Source organism: Equus asinus, chromosome 20 (genome assembly GCF_041296235.1).
Source record: "Equus asinus isolate D_3611 breed Donkey chromosome 20, EquAss-T2T_v2, whole genome shotgun sequence".
NCBI lineage: Eukaryota > Metazoa > Chordata > Mammalia > Perissodactyla > Equidae > Equus > Equus asinus.
Window position 1 is genome coordinate 23229852 of NC_091809.1, and position 26299 is coordinate 23256150.

The 26299-nt window shown below is 45.7% G+C and overlaps 1 protein-coding gene across 2 annotated transcripts; it reads left to right on the top strand.

The window, feature by feature from the left end:
* The first annotated feature begins 1399 nt into the window (after positions 1-1399).
* LOC106846590 (zinc finger protein 709-like) lies at positions 1400-25441 on the top strand. 2 transcript variants are annotated; one of them, XM_070492121.1, is made up of 6 exons: positions 1436-1560; positions 9561-10435; positions 10730-10781; positions 23257-23383; positions 23589-23649; positions 24036-25441. In XM_070492121.1, exons 4-6 carry the CDS (start codon positions 23350-23352, stop codon positions 25147-25149), a joined length of 1209 nt encoding a protein of 402 aa, XP_070348222.1. In that variant the 5' UTR covers positions 1436-1560; positions 9561-10435; positions 10730-10781; positions 23257-23349; the 3' UTR covers positions 25150-25441. The 2 variants fall into 2 exon arrangements, with proteins under 2 accessions (XP_014720950.3, XP_070348222.1); XM_014865464.3 differs by lacking the exons at positions 9561-10435; positions 10730-10781 and having other exon boundaries at positions 1400-1560.
* Positions 25442-26299: the final 858 nt, after the last annotated feature.

The window sequence follows — 26299 nt, forward strand, 5'->3', positions numbered from 1 at the left end:
TGGAATTATCCTGAAGTTCAGGTGGACTTGGGTGGGGCATTTTGACTGAAATGATAGCAAACGTGAGCATTTCCTTAGGGAAGTGGGAGAGGAAGTTGTCAGAAGCTGTATCTGTGCAGACTACGTGGAGAGGATGCTTGTCATGGAGTGATTCCAACATTGTGAGAATGAACTTGACTCAGTAGTATCTTAGACTCTCCTATGAGTGTGATGGTTATTTAATGAAATAGTTTTCTAAGTCTCATTATACACAGATTAAATAGTGTAACCACAAGTAAGGTTTGGGTCATCACCACAGAGAGTGATTTCACCACCAGTGAAAAAAGAGTCCCTGCGTATATTTTTCCAGGGGATACAAATTTTTTCGTGTCAGAAACATTTTCCAAAGTTAGCCATTCTGAATACTCAGAAGTCACTTTCTTCTGAAATGATGGCTTGTCTCTGCTCCCAATGCTCTTATTCTGAATCTGACTGAAGTGTTGGAAGGATGCCCACCTACTGCATCCCTGGTGTTATAACTGAACTCAGAGAGTTTACTTCTTGGTGATTGTGGAGCCACAAAGCACAACCAAGGCAGAAGTAGGTGAAGAAAGGTTTGACACCTCCAGAAGAAATGGAGAAGGCTAGGCATATCTCCCAAAGCAGTGTCTCCCCAAATAAGGGTTTGGGGGCAGGGAGGGGGGAAGGGGGCATCCTTTAGTCGTTAGATCATAGTACAGGTCATGAGTATTCAGTTAAGGAAAAGATGAGAGATTACGGTTTATCTCCTAACAGTCATGTTTCTTTAAGGCTCATGGGTAGATGTACACATGCTACTACATACATCACATCATCTAGAAATGGCTGCCTGTTCCCTCCCAGAAGAGGACAATTTAAAATAATAATGAGATTTTAATGGGTACGCTTCGCTTTAGTTCACGTAAGAAAGGTTTGAGGCAGCTAGATCTGGCTCCAGCTGTCTTGCTGTGGGAAGCTTCTGTGGTTAGGCTCTTCCTGTAACTTTCCATCTGCAGACACTCAACAAGACAATGTTAGTTTTTAACAGATCCTCTGTACCCCTTTCTTGGCCTAGTGCCCTGGTCACCGTGTCTGTCTGTGTACCTATTTGGCAAAACTGTGTCAGACTCTGGCTGTAAACAAACATCTAAATGGAGAGAGACTAATCATTGCATATGGTTGGGGGACCTTCAGTTGTGTATGTTTGTAAACAAGGCTCACAGTCCCAGAAGTCCCCTCCCAGGACTACCTTTCAATGCAAATATCCCTGCAGAGGACGAATTCTGTCTGGCATTCGGCTCGGACACCTAAACTCAGCGGCTGTCACTCAGACACAAGAGGACGAGTCGTTTGAACTGTCCAATCAGAGGCGGCGTGAGGGCAGGTGGGTGGGGCGAAGCGCCACAACCCCCGGAAGTAGCAGCAGCTCCGGCCGCGCTGGGGACCGCGTCTCCCCGCCCTTAAAGCCTCCGTTTGGCTCTGCCGCGTCTTCTGTCGTGTTGTGACCTGTAGCGACCGCAGTGCCCTAGGAAGGACTCGGGGGACCCAGGAGCCACAGAAATGGTGAGTGTGCGGCCCCGGGGTGAGGACACGGGAGGAGGGGCTGGTGGGAAGCGGCGGGGCGGGCCCGGCCTCCCGCGGTCCCCTCCGGGCTCTGCGGCCCCGAGTCCGCGGTGGCGCCGCTCGGCCCTCAGGCCCCTCCGGCCGCAGCGTGGGGGCGGGGCCGGCAGCCGGGCCCCGGGCGTCCTGTGGTCCCTGCGCGCGGCGACTTGGGCCGGAGCGTCTCTGGGCCGCTGTGCGGCCGCAGCCCCGCGTGTCCCAAACGGTGCGGGGCCCGCGGGAGGGTCCGCAGGACAGTCGGGCCTCGGTCTCCGGGGTCGGCGCCCAGAGGGGCTGCGGTCTGTGGGGTTCCGAGGGCCTCTTTTCTGCCAAGGGGGCACCCGTTTTCTTCTCAATTTTCTGTACATTTGAGGAGCAGAGTCTCAAATCCCTGACCCTGTCCCGCGCTTCCAGGTCTTCCCGGGGCTGGGAACAAATGCCTGAATTTCCAGTGTCTCGCCGAATTCCCAAATGCCCACTTCCTGCCTCCGATTCACCGCATTATCATCAAGTATTTGTCCTTCTTGTTGGATTTGAAACAGATCGACTATTTTAATTGCTTATCGTTTTCTCACAGTCCGTGGATTCCTGTGTTAAAAAGATTTGTTTTGTATGTGTGGATATTTTCCATGAGTGAAAAGCAGCCTCTAAGCACCTGGAACTACGTTGCATGAAATCCTCGTGCGTCTCCCCAGTATCTTCCTGGGCGCAGACATCCTGTGGGAAGTCCTCTGGGGGCAGGTTCCTCTTCAGACAATACCCGGGATGATCTGTCCTGTCAGCACTGTCCCCACCTGCGTCAGTCACCTTTGCAAAGATATATTCACTTTATTTTAGTCTGTTTTTCAGTGAATTGAAATTTATTTAATCAACACGAAACACAATGTGAAAGATTTCCAAAGAGGCACGAAAGAGGTGAATTTCAGGAAAAGTAAAATATTCCAGTTTTACACGTCCTGTACTCAATTCTTGTTTCACTTTTTTTCTCCCATCGTGGGTGGTATTTATTTTTTTTAAAGATTTTATTTTTTTTCCTTTTTCTCCCCAAAGCCCCCCGGTACATAGTTGTATATCCTTCGTTGTGGGTCCTTCTAGTTGTGGCATGTGGGATGCCGCCTCAGCGTGGTTTGATGAACAGTGCCATGTCCGCGCCCAGGATTCGAACCAACGAAACACTGGGCCGCCTGCAGTGGAGCAGGCGAACTTAACCACTCAGCCACGGGGCCGGCCCCTGGGGTCTGTTCTTTTATTTTGGCTGAGTTCAAATGGATTTCCACAGCTTAGACTTGCAGACCTGAAGTGTTCAGGTAGGATTCATAGTTTATAAATATTTCTTGTCTTGGAAATAACATGATGACATTGTTTTTCCAGAATGTAGTACATTCTTGTGGGGTTTCTTGTTGATTTAGCAAATTGCTATACTATTTTCTTCCCTCATTTCCACATAGAGACTGGTTTGAGTGTGTTCACTGGATGGTTCAAACACTGTGTTTGTGTATTTAAAATATCAGTGATGGTCAAAAAAGACTCCAGTGGAGACAGAGGCCTGAGGGCAGTGGATCTAAGCTGAGGCCCCCTTGGACCTGCAGAGGGAAGGCCTTGAAGGCCCAGTTGTCCTTCCTGGGGAGCCTCCCCCTGCAGGTGTCCTACTGCTGGTGCCCAGATGGAAGGAGCCTTTATCCTGAGAGGAGCTGCAGAGCCCTGGAAAGCTGGGGGTGCACGTGCTCATGGGGTGGGGAGTGATGCCCTTTCTGAGGTTGTCACTGTGGTTCCCTTGGGCCTGTTTCTAGACGTAATTGGAGTTTTGCATCCACAGTGCAGGTGCTCTCAGAGAGTAATTTGTTTACACTGAGAAAGTCTGTGAGAGTCAGGAGCTCTGTGTTCTGCATTAGGGCCCATTAATCTGGGGTCCATTTGGGTCAGAACCTTAAACTGGATCCAGCTGAGTTTCCTCACTGTGAGAAGGGAGCCTGAGAGAGGGAGCATGTGCGCTGTTCCCTGGGGAGAGGAGGGTGTGTGGGGCTCCCGGAGCTCCTTCTTGTGGCTGCTCAGGTGCCCTCCCCTCCTTCTCCAGGGACTGACCCCCTCCAGGGTTCTGTCTCCACCAGGAGAGTCAGGAACACGGAACCTTCTGACTGTGCCTTTCCTTCTGTCCTGGGGGAAGCAGGCTGCTCATCTGAGCTGATTCCAGTGTTTGTGTTTCTTTCCTTTGGATTCCTTTATTGATGGACTAGTGCAGCCCTTTGGCTCTAGTTTCTCTTAGCACTCGCGCCCTGAAAGTATAAGTTGATTTGAGATGGGATGTGAGGAAAGCAAGATGTTTTTTCGTGTTTCGCGCAGTTTTTTCTTTTTTCTTTTTTTTTTTTTTTTTGAGGAAGATTAGCCCTATGCTAACTACTGCCAATCCTCCTCTTTGTGCTGAGGAAGCCTGGCCCTGAGCTAACATCTGTGCCCATCTTCCTCTACTTTATATGTGGGACGCGTACCCCAGCATGGCATGCCAAGCGGTGTCATGTCCGCTCCCAGGATCTGAACCGGTGAACCCCCGGGCCACAGATAAGCGGAACTTTTGAAATTACCTGCTGTAGCGCAGTTTTTTCTGTGTGCCTGTCTGTAGTGAACATAGAAATTTAAAAGGCTAAAGAAATGGAAATTATGTTTTAATAGATAGGAAGAAAACTTCTGAAAGGTTTTGTAAATCTTTGAAAATCAAATACAGTTAAGTCTTTAAACTCAAACCATGATTGCCTTATAGGCCATTCTTCTTTTTTTTCAAGATTTTAGTTTTTTCCTTTTTCGCCCCAAAGTCCCCCGGTACATAGTTGTATATTCTTCGTTCTGGGTCCTTCTAGTTGTGGCATGTGAGACGCTGCCTCAGCGTGGTTTGATGAGCAGTGCCATGTCCATGCCCAGGATTCGAACCAACGAAACACTGGGCTGCCTGCAGCGTAGCACAAAAACTTAACCACTCGGCCACAGGGCCAGCCACTAGGCCATTATTCTTGAAAATGCTCCAGTGTGAGCTATAGCGGAAGGACAAACTAGGATGCTGCATGTCCTTTTAGTTAGGAAGAGTTTTGAGAATTTCCTTTTCTATGGTTTACACTTTTCTAAAAGTTAGTCTTTAAAGGCATTAAATCTTAGAATGGTGTCCTGTGTACAAGAGTTAAACTTAAAGAATATAGGTTTCTTTGTTTATTTGAAATAAATCTGTAAGATAGCAAAGATACTCCCTATCCTGGTCCCCTCCAGCACTGTTACTCCAGTCACCCGAAATATACAGTTTTGATCATTTTTGAGCCCCTGTTAGTGTTTCTTTATATAAATCAGTCAAGAATGCATATTTTCCTTGCCCAATTTGTCCTTGTAGTGAGCAGTCAGACTCTACATTTTTGGGTGACTGCTCACAGCTTAAGCCCCACCCACCCTCTTCCCCTTGGGCCCCACCTGGACAAGCTGAGGAGGAAGCCTGGGTGCTCTCTCCTCTAGAGCAGGCAGGAGATTCCGACCACCCCAGCCCCTGCCTGTGTGCAGAACTCTTACCCCGGCCCCACCCCCAGGGCCAGTGAACCCCCAGGCCAAGCTCCATTCCTTGCTTTCTGAGGCCTGTCAGAGCTGCTTGAGAGGCTGGCCCTGCCCTCCCCTCAGACCTCTGTTATGTGAGTCCTAAGCCTTTGCGTACCCTGTGTGTATGTGTGTGTGTATTGTGTGTGCATGTGTGCGCGCACGGGTGCGTGTGCGCCACACTGGCATCCGTCTCAACAAGGGAACCACCCCTCTGCAGGTGACCATTATAGTTGGCACCCTCAGCCTCATGTCCAGACATGACCCCAACCCTGGGTCTGTCTTCTTTGGCTCTGACTTGCTACCCTGCTCTGCTGCCTGGGGGCGGCATGCGCTGTGGGCTCCTGCTTGCTGGGGACAATCTTGTGCCACAAGCACAGCTTTATTTCCTGCTTCCTGATCTTTGTCCCTTTTATTTCCTTTTCGTGTCTAATTGCCTTAACTCAGAATTCCAGTACAGGTTGACTCGGAGTGTTGGGAGGGGACATCCTTGTCTTCTTGATGTTACCAGGCAGCATCTAGTTCTTTGAGTGTGGTCCACTATGATTAAAGGAGAGTCCAGTAGATGTAGAGGTCGGTGTGGGCAGAGGGGAAGCATTCCTAGTTTGATGATTTGCTCATTCTCTAGTGAGCCTGTGTCCTTGGACTTGACCTTCTGTGGTATTGTAAGGGAGATATTTGTTGTCTGTCCTCAGTTCCTAGTAAAAACCTCTTGATGCCCTTGGATTTCTTGAGTGAGAAGGGTGATAGAGTGTCTGTTGTTTTAATGAGACAATTCTTGGCCAGCTCCCAGGTGGCTTCAGATTGGGGGTTGGACACCAGAAACATCAAACCTTGATTAGATTCTTGGAACTTTCAGTCCCAGCTCCCAGCGTCTGTGGAGAGGAGAGGGGCTGGAGACTGAGTTAATCACCAACGGCCGGTGATTTAATAAATAGTGCCCATGTAATGCAGCCTCCATCGGAACCCTTACACACAGAATTCAGAGAGTTTCTGGCTGGTGACCACATCAGTGCTGGGGAGGTGGAGTGTCCAGAGAGGATATGGAATCTTTGCCGCCCCCTCCGCCTCCACTCCTCTCAGCCATGTTTACATTTCCAGGAGATGATATGGAAGCCGGGGTAAAATGTGGCAGCTTTTGTTCCATCAAACAACAATGGAAATGCAAACTTGTTCCCTTTTGTTTCTACTAATTTGTGTTTACTTAGCAGTGCAGAGATTATGTTATTTCATAATTATTAGTATCTCATTTGATTCCCTGTCCCCATCTTTCCTCCCATGATGCCAATGAAGGAACTTAGGCACGTGGTCTCACTCAAATTCACATACCTCATAACAGTAGAATCTCTTCGTTCCAAGGCATAATGGGTGCCCTTCGCCTGGGCGATGTCAAAGTTTCAAACTCACAGAACACCACAAATTTTGTATAGTTAATGCAATTTTACAAATATGGCATCAGTTTCCAAACAGGACTCACAAGGCAAAATGGTGTTCCACTTGTGTGACATTCTGGACAAGGGAAATGCATAGGAACCTGAAACAGGTCAATTTTGAAGGATGGGAGGGTCCAGTATAATGGGCAGCATGAGCGTGTTCCTCTGCCGTGAAGGAGTGTTCACCGTCCTGATGGTGGTGTAACTGTACATTCAGGAAAACTCACAACTGCTCTTTGTATGTGAATATACTGAAAACACCAAAAATGTGTTCAGATGCTAGGAGAATGTGAAACTCTCCTGAAGTTTGCTATGTGTGCAACACTTCCTTACACCTCCTTGGGTTCCTTCTCTGGAAGACGTGGAAGGACTGGGAAAGAAGCACATAGGGCACTATAGACTGTTCCTGGTACCCAGTCTGAATTAGAAAACTCCCTCTAGGGCTACACCTGCCCTCGTGTCATTCACATACCTGGTGAGAAAGTGATAGCTCTCGCGGCCTCCATCTTTGAGTTGACACCAGGTTTCCTGGGTCATACCCTGGGAATGTGGTGGCCTGAAATGTAAAGCTGCGCCTGACACATCTCCACATGAGATCTACCTGGGCGCATGCTCCTCTAACCCTTGGGCATCGACATCCTGTCTTCCCAGAGCAGGTCTTGAGGCCATTTCCAGCTCTTAAGTTTCCCATTTGAAGCCCAGTTGGTGCCTCCTTGCTGGGAAACGTGTTTAAATGCAACAAGTGTCCCATTGTGGAAATTTTCTGTTGTGGTCACATTAAAATTGAAGAAGTCAGTTATTTTACCAGGGAAATGTGTTTACTTGGTACTAGCAGACGAAATAGAATTGAGGACCTGCAAATTATGGTGAGCCATAGGCAGGTAGGGAGAAGAGAACAAAGGAGCTTGCTTTCATAGAGGACAGGAGGGAGCTGGGAGGGGCTGTTCCCAACAGAAGTCCCTTGAAGGAGGAGAGATCAGGGTAATGACAGTGGCTGAGTGTGGTGGCTTCTCATTGGCTGGGCTGTTGCTGGGCAGGGAGAAATTCTTCCTCCCTCTTTCTGAGCTCTGTAAAGTAAGGGGTTTCCTGTTGGGGAATGGGGGGGACACTTCTTTGGGGTCTGCAATGTATGGCGAGTACTAATGGGTGGGTGTTAACCCTTCAGGTCTCCTGACTCCATTTATTTATTTAATTTATTTTTTTTGAGGCAAATTAGCCCTGAGCTGACATCCACTCCAGTCTTCCTCTTTTTGCTGAGGAGGGCTGTCCCTGAGCTCACATCCATGCCCATCTTCCTCTACTTTATATGTGGGATGCCTGTCACAGCATGGCTTGCCAAGCGGTGCATAGGTCTGCAGCCAGGATCTGAACCAGTGAACCCCAGGCCTCCAAAGTGGAGTGTGTGAACTTAACCGCTACACCACCAGGCTGGCCCCTTCCTGACTCCATTGCAAATGAGATTTCCCATATTTATTTTCACATTTGTAATTCTACGTTGACTGAGAGGTGAGGCAATGGCAGAACCCAGAGCCCATGTCATGAGGCACAGCCCCCTGGAACACTCCCCGCTGTCACATACACATCACCTCTGCACCAACAAGCACAGTTTCACAATAGTCTTGATGACACCAATATTGTCAAAGATTTGTCTTGCCTTGTCCTAGCTCTGGGACTTCCTCATTTGCCGGGCTGTACCTAAATCACTCTCCTGAGACCTCTGGCACATTCCACCCTGCGGTTTCAGTGGCTCATGTGCTGACCCCACCGGCTCACCCGGAACCCGCCTCCAGAGTGAGTTTGGAGCCCACCCACCAAGGCCGGTGCTTACTTTTTCTGCATCAGGACCCACCCTGCAGAGTTGGAGCCCTGAGGACTGTGGGAAATGGCGATCTCAGCCAGACCTTCCACAGTCATGGGGTCCCCTCTCTTCATGTGGGTGCCAGAATGCAACTGCCACATGCCAACAGAAGAGGTGGGAAATTGTGGGGATTTCTGCTTTTCCGAATGCATAGGTGCAGGGGACATCCGCCCTTTGTCAGAGGCCACTCCCCCAGTTTCTTGAAGGGAAGAGGCAGAAAAGAGCCTAGCCACATACCCGCATGCTCTTGCAACAACTTCCAGTACTTTTCTGGGTCCCTCAGGTAATGTCTCTGTGGTTGGGTGAGCTTGGTTCTGAGGTCCAGAGGTGTCCACTTCTCCATCATGGAATGTTCCAGGATGGGGCAGTCATAAAGGCCTTGGTGTGGATGGCTCATGGGATTGACCCACAAGAGGTCTGCACACAGGTGAGACGTCAGGTACTGATGGATCCCAGATCACAGAGACTGAAGTGAAGGGCATGGCAGCTGGGCGACGATGCACAGACCTTTGTTGTCTGCACTGAGCTTCCACTGGGAAAGCAAAGTGAAGAAGGGACACATGGTGAAGGGCATGTTTCTGGAAATGATCATAGCAGCGTGAGGGGCTGGAACACGGTGATCACTGCAGCCATCGTGGGCCCTGACTCCCTCTTCAGGGCCTGAGCTGTGGGTCTCTGGGCCATTATCTCTGAGGGTTGGTGACTTTGTGTGTCTTGTGTGGGTGTGTGCACGTGTGTGTCCAGTGAGGAAGCCTTTGTTGACATTGTCTGTCTGTCTGCAGGCGTATGTCTTTGAAATGTGTAGCACCTTTCTCACCATGGTGGGTAGAGCTGGTGAGAGCAGACATCTGTCTTCTCTCTGATCTGAGAGAGAAAGCCCGCAGTCTGTCACCATCAAGAATGATGTCAGCTGTGGGTTCTTCATTGATGCTGTATTTCAGGTTGAGGGAGTTTACTGAGGGAGGTTCTCATAGTTTCTTTTTTTCTCAGTTTTTCTTTTTTGAGGATGATTAGCCCTGAGCTAACTACTGCCGGTCCTCGTCTCTTTTGCTGAGGAAGCCTGGACCTGAGCTAACTTCCATGCCCATCTTCCTCCACTTTATACACAGGATACCCACCACAGTATGGCGTGCCAAGCGGTGCCATGTCGACACCTGGGATCCAAACCGGTGAATGCCGGCCCGCCGAGAAGCGGAACGTGTGAACTTAACCTCTGCACCGCTGGGCTGGCCCCATATTTGTAATAGTCTTGAATAACAGAAATTGACAGAATACATTGTAAAGGTCTCATTGGCTTTATTGCGCATTTCGTCGGTGAGCAGCATCCCATTTAGCAAGAGAGAGGAGCTCGAAATGGTAGAGAACAGGGAAACCTTGTAAAGGCAGGAAAACGAAGTTGTAAACATAAAATAGGAATATTTTAGGCCAGGTTACCTCCTTTTGGGGATAGAAGGGTCTTACTAGATCCCTGGGAAAGGCTGAAGCTTTGGTTGGGTTAGGGTTGGCCCTGGTTGGGTGATGTGGGAGTAGCAAGATGACTCCTTCGTGGGCTCGTGGTTTTCCTTTTTACAATTTCCCCTCGTTGATCAGACTCACAGCTTAACTGAGAGATGTGACCAAATTTAAGGCACTCGTGTCCCTCTCAGCTAGTGCTGTGACATTCTCTCAGGTTTTGCTCTTCCCTTGGGTCATAGCCAGAGGTCATGGTGTTTTTGCTTAACCCCTGTGCCCCGCAGGTTTACAGCCTTTACCCTGTGAAAGCCTGCAGGTTCACAACCTGTAGGGCGGTCATCTCTGTTCTTTTCTGAGGTTCCAGTGCAGGGAGAGCTCCGCTCGGTGGTTAGCAGCTGGAAACACGCACTTGACGCGTCAGAGATAACACAGTGCACCGGGGAGTCCATGCTGATTCCAGTAGGCAGGGGAGCTCTGAACATCGGCGGTGCACTTTGGGGCCATGGTCCCCAAGACCCAACCATTCACAACAGTAAGTCAAAGAAAGACCCCATGGAAGGAGTCACCTTCTAATAAAGCTATTTGCTTGCTCAGTGATCCCAAATCATTGAGTTTCACCTTCCCCAGGAGTGTTCATTCAGAAGCAGCTGGTGGTGGTGGCCACAGCACAGACACCTCCCTGCTCTGGTGCCAAGGACAACTGTGGCCAGAGAGTCTAAGGATCTTTGTTGGGCAGCTCTTGTCTTAGCAATGGGTTTTCCAGTGTCTTCAAGAGCTGAGGAGAGGTTTTCTGATCATATTCTCATTTACCTTTTCTCCTAACCAGGGAGGGATGGCCCTGTGAAAGGAAGCGACTCGGAAGTCCTCAGTGCCTCCTGGTAGGTCCTTGCTGACTCAGTGATATAAATTCAGGGGCTTCAACCAGTGGGACATCTTCCTTGTGAAAGTTAGGGGCGCAGTTAGATAATGTAAGAGGCATTGCCCAGTTATGCACTGCCATCCAGCAGATTCTGACATGTGCTACAACTGATCTGTACACCTCCAAAATGGTGGAAATGTACGTTTCATGATATCTGTATATCACCACAATTTAAAGTAAAAGTTTTAAGGCAACAGAGTGAAAACAAAACCCACAGAATGGAAGAAAATGTTGCAAACCATGTATCTCAAAAGGAACTGGTACAGAAAACATCTACATACCTCCTCAAACTTAGTTTTAAAAAGTCAAATAACTCTATTTAAATGTGTCAAAGGATCTCAGTATGTTCTTTTGCAAAGAAGGTGGACGCGTGGTCAAGAGCATATGAAAATATGCTGGACATTGTTAGTCATCAAGGAAATGCAAATGAGAACCCAGTTAGATAATGCTTCACAACCACTAGGATAGCCAGAATCAAGAAGGAAGATAATAACAAGTTTTCCTGGGGATATATTTAGAAATTTGAACTGTCATACATGGGTGGTGAGAATACAAAAAGGTGTAATTAATGTGGGAAAAGGTCTGGGATTCCTCAAATATACAACCTAAAATTACCGTAGGATCCATCATTGCCAACTCTAGGTACCTACGTGTGTGTGTGTCTGTCTGTGGTGAGAACACTTAAGCCACTGACTTAGCAAATTTCAGGTATACAAATTATATGTGTATATCAAATCATCATGGTTTTATCTTTAAATATAGAGAATTTTATTAGTGAGTTATATCTCAGTAAAGCTGGGGGCAGTGGAAGAGTTTCTAGATGCATCCCACATTTACATGAGGATATATTGTTTTCCTTATGACAGTGAAAATGGGAATCAATTGCCTTAGGCATAGTGGTTAATATCTGGGAGGTCTCTAGGGACTTGGGTAACCCTGATCTAAAATAAATTTCCTCCTAGTGTAAAATGTACACCTGAGACTTTAATGAACGTGTGTCACACCCTGTGGTTAGACTGTTACCAGACAAAGATGTGGTTCTCCCAACCGATGCACATAAAAAGCCAGTTATTCCCGCATCAGCCTTTGGGAAAAGAAAACAGGTTATCCTCCGTCAGTCTGTGAGGAGATAGGAGGCACATGCTGTCAGATCTGCATTGCCGATTCAGGATTTGGGGAAAATTTCAGAGGTTGAGGAAACAAGCTGGCCTGTGGAAATGCTGCCGGGGCAGGTGTGAATTGGAGGCATTTAGCATTTATGGTAGGTTTGAAACATGACGAGGTTTTAAGCAGTTAGGGCAAGGTGTGGATGGGTTTCAACAGCAGGTCGTCCTACACGATGGACCCCTCACCTCTGATGAGAGTGTGACTTTCAAGTCCTGGTCGTGTCCCCCTCCTTTAGTTCCATGGGGAGGACAATGGTGGGTTATGGTGTCATTTCAGGTCAAGATTTCTTCTGCACGTGCTCTGGCGTCATGCTTTGTAGTTTTCTGAAAACCAGCTCTTGATCACTGTGTTGATAAGAGATGGGTCATTTCATGCTGGTCCTGGTGGCCCATAGGTACAAGACTGAAGAGTCCCTGTACCCAGGGTAGGGCTGTGGGATTCCAACTTCGCACCAGAGCCAAGTGCTCTGGGATTCCTTATCTTAAGCACCACATGAGTGGGGATGGGGAAGGCGTCGGTGGAGGGGTCCTCACTAGGAAGATTCAACGATTAAAATGGAACCTGGCTCTTTATGACAAATAGTGAGGCCCTATTTAAATGTTTCCGATTCTATACAAGGGTCATAATTCCATGATTGGCCTTGAAGCCTTCCCCAAGCCCTTGACCCCTAAAGCCCATAAGACCGTCTTGTTTCAGTGTGGCCTTGCCTGGGCCACCCCGTGGTTTAGACTTATTGCTCCCTTTGGAAACTCAGCCAGGAATTTTCTGTGCACACCTGTGCCCATGTGTTCATAAAGAGCTGAGTGAAGAGAGTAGAGGCAGCCCCAGGGCAGGAGAAAGTTGTGTGTAAATGCAAATGTGCCAGTGAGTCAGGTTCCAGCCAGCAGCCTAGGCGGGTTCCTTGGAGCCCTGTGGCTTCCCCCGCACTGTCACTCATCCATGAGAGGGTGGGTCCTTCCTGACTGTCCAATCAGAGGAGCCCCTGGGGCAGGTGGTTGGGGTGATGCAGTGCACTGACATGGAGCTCCTTTCTTGTTCCTGTCGTGCTTGGGGTAGATTGTCACATGACCTGAATGGTCCCTGGTGCCTCTGCCACCCTGTCTGTCCTGCTGTGAGCTGCACTGGCCATGGGAGCCATGAGAAGGACTCAGGGAGACCGAGGAGACTCAGAAATGACCTGTCTGCTGCGCTGGGGTGAGGAGACGGGGAGGAGGGACTGGTTGGCATTGGCCACAGCAGGATCCAGCCTCCCTGTGGACACTTCTGGAGTCTGGGGCCCTGAGTCTGTAGGTGACACTGCTCCGACCTCAGTACCCCCGCCACATCGGGGCTGAGCCGGCAGCCAGGATCCTGGGCATCCTGTCTGTCACTGCATGTGGTGACTTGAGACCCAGAGCCTGTCTCTGCACACTTCTGTACCCACAGCCTCCGTCTCCCCAGATTGTGCGGTGACCCCAGGGAGGGCCATTAGGGACAGTTGTGACTCAGTCTTCAGGAGTCGTGTGTGGGAGGAGCCGCGGTCTGTGGGCTGTGCAGGGCCTCCTTTCTCCCCCGGGGCATCCATTTTCTCCTGCTTTTGCAAATGTTTGGGGAGCAGCCTCTCAAATCCCCTATCCTGTTCCCCAGGCTGGCTCTGCGCAGCACTGGCAGGAAGTCCCTGACTTTCCTGGTCCCCTCCCCGGGTTCCCAAACCCCACTTCTTGTCTCTGGTTAACGGCCTGATTAGCAACTATTCATACACCATGGGGTATTTCAAACAGACTCCCTATTTTAACCGTGGATCATTTTTCCCTTGAGCCGTAGGTGGTTCTTTTATAAAGATTATTTTGAAAAGAAACTTTTTAAAAGTTTCTTTGGATGTCTTACATTAGAATACAGCAGTGGCAGAAGGTACCCATATGAACTACGTTGTATGCAGTCCTTGTGCCTCTCCCCCCAGGATGTTTCTCGGCACAGATGTCCTTTGGGAAGTCATTTAGTTGGAGCTTCCACTTAAGAAGCTTTCCTGGGTGTTGTGTCCTTTTGGCATTGCTGCTGCCTTTGTTTGTGACCTTGCAAAGATTGATTCCTTATTTAGTTCTCCATTGTTCACTAATGGTAAATATATTTAATCAATAGAGCTTGGAAGACAGCATGAGATAGTTACAGACGGGCAACAGAGAGGTGAATTTCAGAAAGAAATCATATATTCCTGTTAGATTCCCTTTGTTATGAATATCTCTTTCGCTTTTTCTTCCCCTGAACATGTGTAGTCAGTTTCTGAGGGCTGTTCCTTCCTTTTGGGTGTTTTCGAATGAAATGTCAGGGCTCAGACTTGCAGACCACAAGTGGTCAAGTGTGATTTCTTGCCATGGAAATAGTTCACTAGCATCTTTTTTTTCTGAAAGGAATAGATATTTTTGGTTTTTCCTTGAAGTAGTCCAAGTGCCTTATAATTTTCTGCCCTATTTTCCATGGAAAGGCTGGGCTTAAGTGATTTTGCTGGATTCTTCAAACACTGGGTTTGTTTCATTTAAAAAAACCTGATGTTCCAAAGCCTCTGGGGATGCTGAGGCCTGCAGTGACAGGGCCAAGCTGAGGCCCCCTTGGTCCTGCAGAGGGAAGGCCTTGAAGGCCCAGCTGTTCTTCCTGGGGGTCCTCTCCTTGCAGGTGTCTTACTGCTCGCACCCCATGGAAGGAGCCTTTATCCTGAGAGGAGCTGCAGAGCCCTGGAAAGCTGGGGGTGCACGTGCCCATGGGGTGGGGAGTGATGCCCTTTCTGAGGCTGTGGTTGTGGTTCTTAGGCCTGGACATTTTAGACATCGTTTGAGTTTTGCCCCCACACTGTAGGTGCACTGAGAGTGTAATCTGTGCACAGTGAGGAAGTCTGTGAAGATCAGGTGTTCCATCCTGTGGACAAAGGGTTCATGAATTTGGAGTTCATGTGGGTCAGAAGCTTGAACTGAATCAGGCTGAGAGTTTCCTCACTTGTGAGAGTGGGAGCCTGGGGGAGGCAGTGCTCCCATGCTCACAGGACAGGGAGGGTGCGTGGGGCTCCAGAGTTCACTCCTGTGGCTGCTCAGGGGACCCCACCCTCCTTCACCAGGTACAAAGCACTGTAGGGCTTGGATCTCAACTGCGAGTGTTTCCACCCTCAATTTGGGATGTAGTCACTTTCTGAGTATGTTTTCCTTCTGAACTGTTGGCAAACAGGCAGTTCCTGTGAGCTGATTCATTTACTCTTGTTTCTGTCCTTGGATTCCTGTATAAGGTGAAGATTGCAGCCCTTTGATTCTAGTTTCCGTTCACACCTGGGGTTTTAAAATGTCAGTTGATAGAGATGATGTGAGTCAGGTGAGAAAATTGTAGAAGCAAATAGAATTTTTGTTCCATTGAGGCTGGAGAACCTCAAGATGCGAGATGGGTTTACTTAAGTTTTCAGGTGCTTGTTCCACTTTTAGGTCAGTTTTTGTGTGTCCGTGTCCCTCGAAGACACTTAAAAGTGTATACAACCGGAACATGGAAGGACCTGGAGGGAGTCGTGCTAAGTGAAACAAGCCAGCCTGAGAAAGACAACCACCAGATGATTTCACTCACATGTGGAATACAAACAAGTACTGGGACAAAGAAAACAGTTCAGTGGTTACCAGGGGAAGGGAGGTGGGGGGGCACTGAGGGTGAAGGGGAGCACTTATGTGGTGACAGTCAAGAAATCATGTACAATTGAAATCTCACCTTGTTGTAGACTGTTATGAACTCAAAAGGAAAAAAAAGAAAACCTGTATGTTGTTCCATGGCTGACCCGGTCGCGCAGCATTTAAGTACGCATGTTCTGCTTCGGCAGCCCAGGGCTCCCAGGTTTGGCTCCCGGGTGTGGACATGGCACTGCTTGGCTCGCCATGTTGTGGTAGGTGTTCCATGTATAAAGCAGAGGAAGATGGGCATGGATGTTAGCTCAGGGCCAGTCTTCCTCAGCAAAAAGAGGAGGATTGGCAGTAGATGTTAGCTCAGGGCTTATCTTCCTCAAAACAAAAAAAGTATACTATTCCTCAGCGTTGTCCACAGCCACAAAGGGCAAGGAATGACAGGCACCGCTAAGGCTGCTTGGTTGTTTAAGCAATCAGAGGTTATTGATAAAGGGAAACAGGACGAGGAACGGGGATTCAAGGGAACAACAAAGCGGTACTCACACCATCCACACCTCGGTCAGCCAGGAAGTCCCGACAGTTTGTACGGCGGGCGGGATGCCGATTGTCCGCGTCTGAGGCAAAGTGTCCTTTCCTCAGTGACACTCCTAATCGTTCTGTGCCTGGGACTCCCTTTATCCTAGGGTTTCTCTGGGTTCCGACTCTGGTTTCAGACATTTGGATACTTTGAGTCATTTCTTCTTGTTCCCATGGATGGGATGTTTCTAAAGTCCCATCAGGTGCCTGTCAGGGTGGCCAGTCCAGGCAAGGAACATGGTGCAGGACATATTCTTTGTAACTTGTGCCTTAGAGTCAGGGCCGAAGTGGCCACCTTTGGCCCCGAGCCCAGCCACATTCCTTCGTGTAGGGCCCAGGCCCAGTGTCCTTGGAAGGCGGGGAGGTCCGTGAGCTCTGTACACCCAGGCAGATGAATTCCTACTTTAATGGAGGTGAAGGAAAAGCCCTTGAATTTCTGTTTCCATTGAGAGGAGGAGACAGGTCAAAGCTTATGTAAGTGAAATTCCTAGTTTATCACAAGGCTTAATTGTAAACCCTAATGTGTTATAATATGCTACTCGTTCCTGACAATATCCCCAGTGTGACATATAGTGGAGGGACAAACGATAATGCCCTTGTCCTTTTACTTAGAAAGGGTTTTGTGGGGCCGGCCCCCTGTCTGAGTGGTTGAGTTCGTGTGCTCCACTTCGGCGGCCCAGGGTTTTCCAGGTTCGGATCCTGGGTGAAGGCATGGCACTGCTCATCAGGCCATGCTGAGGCCACGTCCCACCTGCCACAACTACATGGACCCACAACTAAAATATACGACTATGTACTGGTGGAACTTGGGGAGAAAAAGCAGAAAAAATACAAGGTTGGCAACAGTTGTTAGCTTAGGTGGCAATCTTTCAAAAAAAAAGGTTTTCTAATTTTTTTAATGTTTACGATTTTATTAGTGTTTTAAAAATTTCTTTAAATTTATTTTTCCATATATGTTTCAGTCCATTTTTTTCTGTGCACATCGTAATATATTTTGCATTCTGTGTAGATTACATCACATTCATCCCCCAAAAACTAATTATAATCCATCACCACACGTGTGCTTAATCACTCACTTCACCCTCCAACCCCGCAACCACCAATCCAATCTCTGTTGCCGTGTGTGTGTTTGTTGTTTTCATCTTCTACTTATGAGTGAGATCATATGGCACTTGACCCTGCCCCTCTGATGCCCACCCTGAAGGTCCATACATGTTGTCCCTTCATTTCACATGGCAGAGCAGCACCCCACTGCGTACACACAGCACATCTTCCTTATCCGTTTGTCCCTCGATGGGCATCTAGGTCCCCTCCAAGTCCCGGCCACCGTGAATAACGCAGTAGTGAACACAGGGGTGCAGGTATCTTGATGCATTTGTCTTTTCAAGTTCCTGGGATAAACACCCAGCAGTGGACCAGCTGGCTCACCTGGTACGTCCATACAGGAAATCCATACTGCTTTCCACAGTGGCTGCACAGCCTGCACCCCCACCAGCAGTGTATGAGGGTTATTAGTGTTTAAAGGATTAAATCTTGGAGTGGTTTCTATGTAGACAAGTTAAAATCAAATTAATTTTAAATATCAAAAGTTTATTTAAAAGAATGAACAATAGCAAAATAAGGAGTATAAATATTTTTCTCCTTATTTTCAATAAATAATGAATGGGAAGGTTAAAACTTTCCTAAGACGGGGTCTGGCCTGGTGTTGTGGTGGTTGAGTTCACAGACTCTGCTTCAGCAGCCCAGGGTTCACAGGTTCAGATCCCGGGTGTGGACGTCCACACCACACATCAAGCCATGCTGTGGTGGCATCCCACATACAGAATACAAGAAAGATGGGCAGGGATGTTAGCTCAGGGACAATCTTCCTCATGAAAAAAAGACTTCCTGAGAGGAAAGTGACTAAAGCTGACTCCCTGCCTGCAGTCCTGCCCCACTCCTCTGCTCTGGCTCCAGCCTCCCTCCCATGACCAGTTTTGATCACTTCTTCACCATCTTGATAGTGTTTGTTTATGTAAAAACAAGCCAGTGTGAAGGCCTATTTTTCTCACCCATGTTTGTTCTTGTAACAGTGGCCAGCATCCACATATTTGACGTTTGACTTTGGAAAACTAAAGCCTCGGCCTCTCTTTTCCCCTAGGCCTTCTCTGATTGGGCAAAGTACAGATAGACACCTGCAGTCAATTCAGGTTCCTCTCTGACAGAAGTGGAGGAAATATGAGTGCTAAGAATCTGTTCTGAAGTTCACAGTCCAGATTCTCTACCATCCAACATTGCAGGTTTCATCATAACATGAGAGGATGTTTCCCTTTCAAACCCCTGACACCATATCGGCAGGGCCCAGGATACAAACACTGGAGGAAAACAGCTGCAAGACACAGACTCTACTTAGATTGAGTTTCTAGGGAAACCCAACAGACCAGGGAGATAAGTGCAAGGACACTGTAGACCATGAAGCCCCTGACCTCTCCAGCTACAGCAAACACGAAACGTAGTCTGACTCCTATTCAAGAAATCATGAAACCTCACACTAAAGGCCTGTTTACCTGAAATCCTGTTTCTTCGTACATCATGTCTGGGTTTCAATCAAGAGTTAGATGGCATGTGGAAAGGAAAGAAAAATACACATTCTAAAGAGCCAAAGCAGTCATCAACTCAAGACCCTGGTCCGACAGAGATTTTTGAAAGACTGGACTGAATTTGAAGTATCTATTCATTTCACACAAAGCAGACTTCAGAACAGGGAATATATCTGAGAAGGCCCATGTATATAAAGACCTATAATAACATAACAATAAGGAGTCAAATAACTCAATTTAAAGGTGGCAAAGGATCCGCACTCGAATTTTTCTGAAAAAGGTAGACAAATGGCTAACAGCGTAAAAAAAATGCTGGACGTCATTAGTCATCAAGGAAACGCAAATCAAAGTCCCAATGAGATACCACTTCCCAACCACTGGGATGGTTAGAATACAAATAAGAGAGAATATCAAATCTTATGGAGGCTGCATGGAGAACGTGGAACCCTCATACATGGGTGGAAGTTGCCCTCTCTTACTAGTTTATCATAAATGGATGTTGCATTTTATCAAATCTTATTTTATATTAGTTTCCCCTCCTTTCCTTTCTGATATTAGCAATTTCTGTCTTGCCTCTTCTGTTATCTTGACTAGATATTTATCAATTTTATTGGTCTTGAGAAACAAGCAGCTTTTTTCTTTTCATTTTCTCCTTGATTTCCCACTATGACATTCGTTTCCTTTCTTGTTTTATTATTTCTTCTATTGTGCTTGCTGTGGGTTTAACTTGCTCTTCTTTTTATTCTTTGCTAAGGTGCATGCTTGCATTAGTGATTAGAGATCTTTGATTTTTCCAGTGTATTTGTTTGATGGCATGAATTTCCCCCGGATACTGCTTTTGCTACATCCAAGAACATTTGCTATGTTGTGTTTTCATTTTTTTAGTTCAAAATAAGTTTTCATTTTTCTTGAGACTTCTAGTTTGATAGTCTGTGGTATTCAGAAGTGTATTTTTGGATCACCGCGTATGAGGGGGTTTTCCAACTATTGCTGGTATTGCCTTCTGCCTATGTGGTGTGAGAGCCTATTTTGTATGATTTCTGTTCTTTCAAGTTTGTTAAGGTGTGCTTTATGTCCCAGGGTGTGGTTTGTTTTGGTGAATGTTCCATGTGAACCTGAGAAGAATGTATATTCTGCTGTTCTGTGAAGTATTCCGCAGATTACAATGAAACCCAGCTGTTTCGCAGTGCTGTTCATTGCACGTCTGTCCTTCCTCACTTCCTGCCTACTGAAATTTCTAATTCCTGATGAGGGGGTGTTGACTTCTACAGCTGTCGTACTGGGTCTGTCTCTTTCTCCTGCATTCGATGAGTTCCTCCCTGAGGTGTGTTGCCCCTCTGTTGTTAGGCAGGTACACATGCAGCGTTGCTGTGCCTTCTCAGAGAATAGACCCCTTTATCTGTACCTACTGCCCCTCTATCTCTGCATTTTCGTTGGTTTGAAATCTGCATTGTCTGTAATGTCTATTCCTTTTGCAGCTTCCTTTGTATTCGTGTTGGCATGGTCTGTTTTTCTCTGTCCCTTTACCCTTCATCTGTCTGTGACTTTATACTTAGTGTGTGGGTTTCTTGTATACAACGTATAATTTTTTTTTTTTTGAGGAAGATTAGCTTTGAGCTAACATCTGCCAACCCTCCTCTTTTGCTGAGGAACCCTGGCCCTGAGCTAACATCCGTGCCCAGCGTCCTCTGCTTCATATGTGGGACGCCTACCACAGCATGGCGTGCCAAGGGGCCCCGTGTCCGCACCCGGGATCCGTACCCATGAAACCCAGGCTGCCGAGAAGCGGAACATGCAAACTGATCCGCTGCACCACCAGGCCAGCCCCTATAATGGTGTTTTTGAAATCTGTTACTGTCTTTCAGTTGTAATGAGCCCATTGATGATTAAAGTGGTTATTGATTCAGTTAAATTAATATTTACAAAAACTTTTACTTTCTCCATTTTTATCCTTGTTTGTTTTTCTCTTTTTGCCACCTTCTCTGGCTAAAATTGAGCATTTACTGTAATTCTTCTTTTCTCCTCTCTTAGCATATCCGTTACACATTTTTTAAAAAACACATTTTAGTGGTTGCCCGAGTTTTCAGCATACTTTTACAACTAACCCCTCCCTCTGCCAAATGACACTGTGCCACTTCACTGTGTGCAAGTACCTCTTAACACACTGTCCCCAATTTCCTTTCCCTGTGTCTTGTCACTGCTGTCATGTATTTCACTTATCCAAAACCTTCTCTTTACCAAATACATTGTTGCTAACAGTAGTTTAAACAAAGTGTCATCTGTTGTCTTAATTATAAGAAACATAAAAGATGTTTCCCCTCCTTTTTTCTTCTTCTAATCCCCTACCTTTATCATTTACATTCTTTCTGATAAACTTTCGAGCAATTTCATTCAACGTATGTGTACTCGGGACAAATTTCGTCAAATTTTGTCTCAGAAAGTCCTTATTTCTTCCTTATACTGAAGGATAATTTTGCTTGAGCGAATTCTAGGAAAGTGGGTTTTATTTTCAGCACTTTAAATCTTTCATTCTCCTCTGTTCTTGTTGCATGGTTTTTGAGAAGAAGTCCAATTTAATTCAAATCTTTGTTTCTTTCTGGCGAAGGTGTGTTTCTTCTCTGGCAATTTTCAGTACATTGTCTGTCTGTGATGTTTCTCTAGTTTCAGTGTGATTCCCTTGGTTGTGCACTTGTCCTTTATCGTAGTGTTCCATTAGCTTCCTGGATGGACAGTGTGCTGGCTGTCATTGACTTTAGGGTATTTTGGTGATTATTGCTTCACGTTTTCTTCTGTTTCTCTCTGCCTGTCTTTTCCTTCACATATTCCCATTATGTGGATTTTAAGCCTTCTTTTAAACAGGGTTGTCCTAGGCTTCGTGGAAATTGGGTTCTGTCTTTTTTGTTACTTTTGCTCCTGCATTAGACTCTGGGGAAATAGATTTTTTTTTTTTAGTACTCGCCTTATTAAGAACAGAACATGTGGGGCAGATTCCAAAATGCCATCTTTTTTTTTTGTCTTTCCCAAGTTTGGAGACTCTGGTTTGTCCAATGACCTCAAGGCTCTCCTGGATCTAAGAAGGGTTGTTCATTTTCTTCTTGTGAGATCAAGAATGACAGCTTCTAAGCTCTTTAGGCGCAGGATCAGAAGTCGGCAGGGCATCATCCAGAGTGGGTGGTCAGGAAACACTTCCTCTTGAAGTTGGAGAAAGGAAATTTTATGTTCTTTTGGAAGAAACCACTGTTAAATCCTTCATGTATTTTATAATCATGGGCAAATTTAACAGGAAACCATGGTGGACTTCAAGGAGCTCCCTTCCGATCTTCAGCCCTTTTTCTTTCTTTTTTAAAGATTGGCACCTGAGCTAACAGCTGTTGCCAATCTTGTGGGTTGTTTTTTTTTTTCCCTGCTTTTTCTCCCCCAATCCTCCCAGTACATAGTTGTACACTGTAGTGGTGAGTGCATCTGGTTGTGCTATTTGGGACGCCGCCTCAGCATGGCCTAACGAGCGGTGCCATGTCCGCACCCAGGATCCGAACCAGCCAAACCCTGCGCCGCCAACATGGAGTGCGCAAATTTAACCTCTCGGCCACGGGTCCAGCCCCAATCTGCAGCTCTTAACCTACCCCTCAAGGTGAGCAAAGCTCAGGGTACACCGTCAGCGTTTGTCCAGAGAGATCTCTTATGGCACATTATTATCTCAGAGTGTGTTCTACAATTGGTGAGAGGTAGCTTTGAAGCCCATGAGTATAGGGATCTTCTGGTCTGAGTTTTCATGGCTTCTTCCTTGTACCTGCGCTCTCACTTCATAGTAATTCCAGCCCCATCAAATCATACAGAGTGAGAAAGGTAGAACTGAGTCTATGATAGATATTTCACAAGTTACAAGCAGTGTTTCACCACAGGAATATTTACATTCAGCCAGCTAGATCTGGTTACTTATAATGGCCTGGAGTAGTGTAGGACATTGTGGGCAGCTAGGCTTGGTCAAAGTTTGATTCTCACAGTCCTACTGGAATCTCAGATTGGTGATGGGACCAGACCAAAAAGCTTCCAGTTGTTCACTATGTTTTTATTCACTGAAACATCCCGTAGATTTCATCCCCTGCCTCATGGAGTGCCGTAACCAGTGGATAATATGGAAGAAGATGAAAGAATTTTTCTTACGAGGAATCTTTGGTCCACAAATGATATTTGTTTCATTTGTCTAGCATTTCTGTCATTTCCCAACCTGTTCTGGAACTTGTTCTTAGAGAGAAATAAGATGTAATGTCATCACAGTAAAACTGTGTAAATATTTCCATGTGTTCATGATATTGTTAAATTGATGTGCACTGTGTACAGAAAAAAGGGAGTTTGTGATGATCACTACATAGAATAAATGTTTGGAGATAATAGAATACCATGTAACCTTCCCAGAATTGGAGTATATATCCCTAGTGCTGTCTGTCTCATGCATCCTGCCCTACACACATTTGTTCTGTTCTAGGACTCAGTGGCCATTGAGGACGTGGCTGTGAACTTCACCCCAGAGGAGTGGGCTTTACTGGATCCTTCACAAAAGAAACTCTACGGAGATGTGATGTGGGAAACCTTCAGGCACCTGGCCTCAGTAGGTAAGAATGAGGACATTCCTTCACGTCATCAATGAGAGAACAAGTGGTTCTTGCCCATCGTCCGTGTTCTAAGATGTAGAATGTGGAAAGGGGAGGTTGTTAGTAAATAAAGTAGAAATGGCCGTAGATTATCATATACTTAGAATCTAAGAATTTTTTGATAATTTCTAATATTTTGAATAAATTTTCTGGGTCTGCATTTCAGGAATAACATGGGGAGATCATGATATTGAAGATCAGTACAAAGACCAGAGGAGAAAAGTAAGGTGAGTCACACAATACAAAGTTGTGTCTCACGTGAATCCTTGTATGTTAAGAAATTGTTTTAAGAAAGAAGAAACAAATAGTGCTTGGTTCAAATTTCGCTATTCTTACAAAATTTTCACCAAATATACTTTATGAAATGTGATGTAGAGATTCACTTTTGGCAAAATATTTCACTTAGAAATAGTATTAGTGAACCCTATCTGTGAATATCACTGTTTGGGTATTAGAAAGGCGGAAGTCCTCTTGCAAAAAATTCAGTATATTTAATTTCAGAGAATTCATACAAGGCAGAAAACATAAATATTTCCTGTAAATCATAATAAACATAAGAAATATAAAATCATTAATAGGGAAATCATTAACAGTGTTCTTCTCATTGTTACAGGAAGCGTATGGTAGGGAGACTGTGTGAAAATGAAGAGGGTGGTCAGTGTGGAGAAAACTTCAGCCTTATTCCAAATCTCAGTGTGAACAAGAAAACTTTTGGAGCTAAACCATGGGAATGCAGTGCATGTGGAAGAGTCTTCACGGATCATTCATCGTTTAAGATGCACATTAGATGTCACACTGGACATAAAATATATAACTATCAAAAATATGGAGAGAAGCCATATAAATGTAAAGAATGTGGGAAAACCTTCATTTATCTCACTTTCCTTCGAATACATGAAAGAACACACACTGGAGAGAAACCCTATGAATGTAAAAGATGCAGTAAAGCATTCACTTATTCCGGTTCTCTTCGAATACATGAAAGAACTCATACTGGAGAGAAACCCTATGAATGTAAGAAATGCAGTAAAGCATTCACTTCTTCCCGTGATCTTCAGCGTCATGAAAGAACTCATACTGGAGAGAAACCCTATGAATGTAAAACATGCAGTAAAGCATTCATTTCTTCCAGTTATCTTCGAAAACATGAAAGGAGTCACACTGGAGAGAAACCCTATGAATGTAAAATATGTAGTAAAGCGTTCAGTTATATCACTTCTCTTACAACACATGAAAGAAGTCACACAGGAGCGAAACCCTACGAATGTAAGTGTGGTAAAGCATTCGCTTCTTCCAGATCTCTTCAAATACATGGAAGATTTCATACTGGAGAGAAGCCCTATGAATGTAAAAAATGCAGTAAAGCATTCGCTTCTTCCACTTATCTTCAAAGACATGAAAGAACTCATACTGGAGAGAAACCCTATGAATGTAAAATATGTGGTAAAGCCTTCATGTATACCAGTTCTCTTTCAACACATGAAAGAAGTCACACTGGAGCGAAACCCTACGAATGTAAAAAATGTGGTAAAGCATTCACTTCTTCCAGTTATCTTCAAATACATGGAAGAATTCATAATGGAGAGAAACCCTATGAATGTAAAAAATGCAGTAAAGCATTTACTTCTTCCAGTTCTCTTGGAAAACATAAAAGAAGTCACAGAGGAGAGAAAACCTATGAATGCCAGGAAAACAAGAAAGGCTTTACTTCTCATGCAGACTTTTGAGGATACGCACAAATGCAAACTAGAGGAAAAACCATGTAGAAATAAACATTTGGGAAAGACTTGTCATCCCAGTTCTTCCCGAAGGCATGAAAGGACTCACTTGATAAAACGTCTTGAATGTAAACAGCACGAGAAAGACATCAATTGCCCCATATCCTTCTATGTGAAACTTCCACCAAAGAGAAATGTAAATGTAAGTCATGTGAGGAAGCTTCATGGAAATTAATTTGTATATGAGCTTCTAGAAAACTTTCAACATGAAAGAGTTGTGATAAAAGTAGTAAATAGATTGTATTTATCAAGCCTCATTCTTAAAGTGTAACACTGGACTGTGGATTTGTATTAATTACTTCAGAAATGAATATTGAGGTGAGATGATTCTGCTAGTCATCCTTCATAAATAGTAAATAAGATTCATAGGTAGTGCTTTTCCCTTAAATCAGTTAATTTTTATCTTTAGTGTTTTTATCATGTTTTAATTGTTCTGTGTTAAGGGGCCATTGAAAAGTGACAGTTTGTATTTGTTGTGATTTTCTTACTGGCCTTGTATTACAGTTCCTGGATATGCCTCATCCATTGTACATATTGTACATGATTTAGAGAAAGCTCCTTTTTGGGGGTGGTGGGTGGAGGAGCCTGTTTTTATTTTCTGTACTGTTAAATACTTGGAAAAAAATTTACGTTTGGCAAGTTTATCCAAGAGTGTACTTCCTGTGAATTCTTAGTTTCCTATTTGGGCCTTTGTGGTTTGTCCTTCCTTCTGACTGGTATTTGGTGAATAGACTTTTAATTAAGTAGAGGCCTGTGGCAGGGCAACAAAATCTAGAGCTGGACACATCACCCCTGTACTGCATTATGTCAGTGAGGGTAATCTGAAGAGCTAGATCTTTAACAATCCGTCCCATTGCTGGTTCCTTGTTGGAATTCCCCAATGGCCTCACTTGCGTGAGATCTGGAAGGCAGAAGCACACAAGGCCTTAGGCAGATTTTCGAGCCACCACACAGGGAGGGAGACAGTTACATAGGAGCTTCAGGGACATCACCTTCCATCCCTTTTTCTGGATTCTTCACCCTTCTTGTCAAGAGTATCTTGAAAACCAGCAGTAACTAGTTGATTTCCATTTTGTTAGAGGTGCATTTTCCACCAGTT

Excerpts from the sequence above, each read along its gene's own strand:
- LOC106846590 (XM_014865464.3), top strand. Across the intron at positions 23,384-23,588 it reads CAGGCACCTGGCCTCAGTAG|GAATAACATGGGGAGATCAT; the intron begins GTAAGAATGAGG and ends TCTGCATTTCAG. Across the intron at positions 23,650-24,035 it reads GACCAGAGGAGAAAAGTAAG|GAAGCGTATGGTAGGGAGAC; the intron begins GTGAGTCACACA and ends TCATTGTTACAG.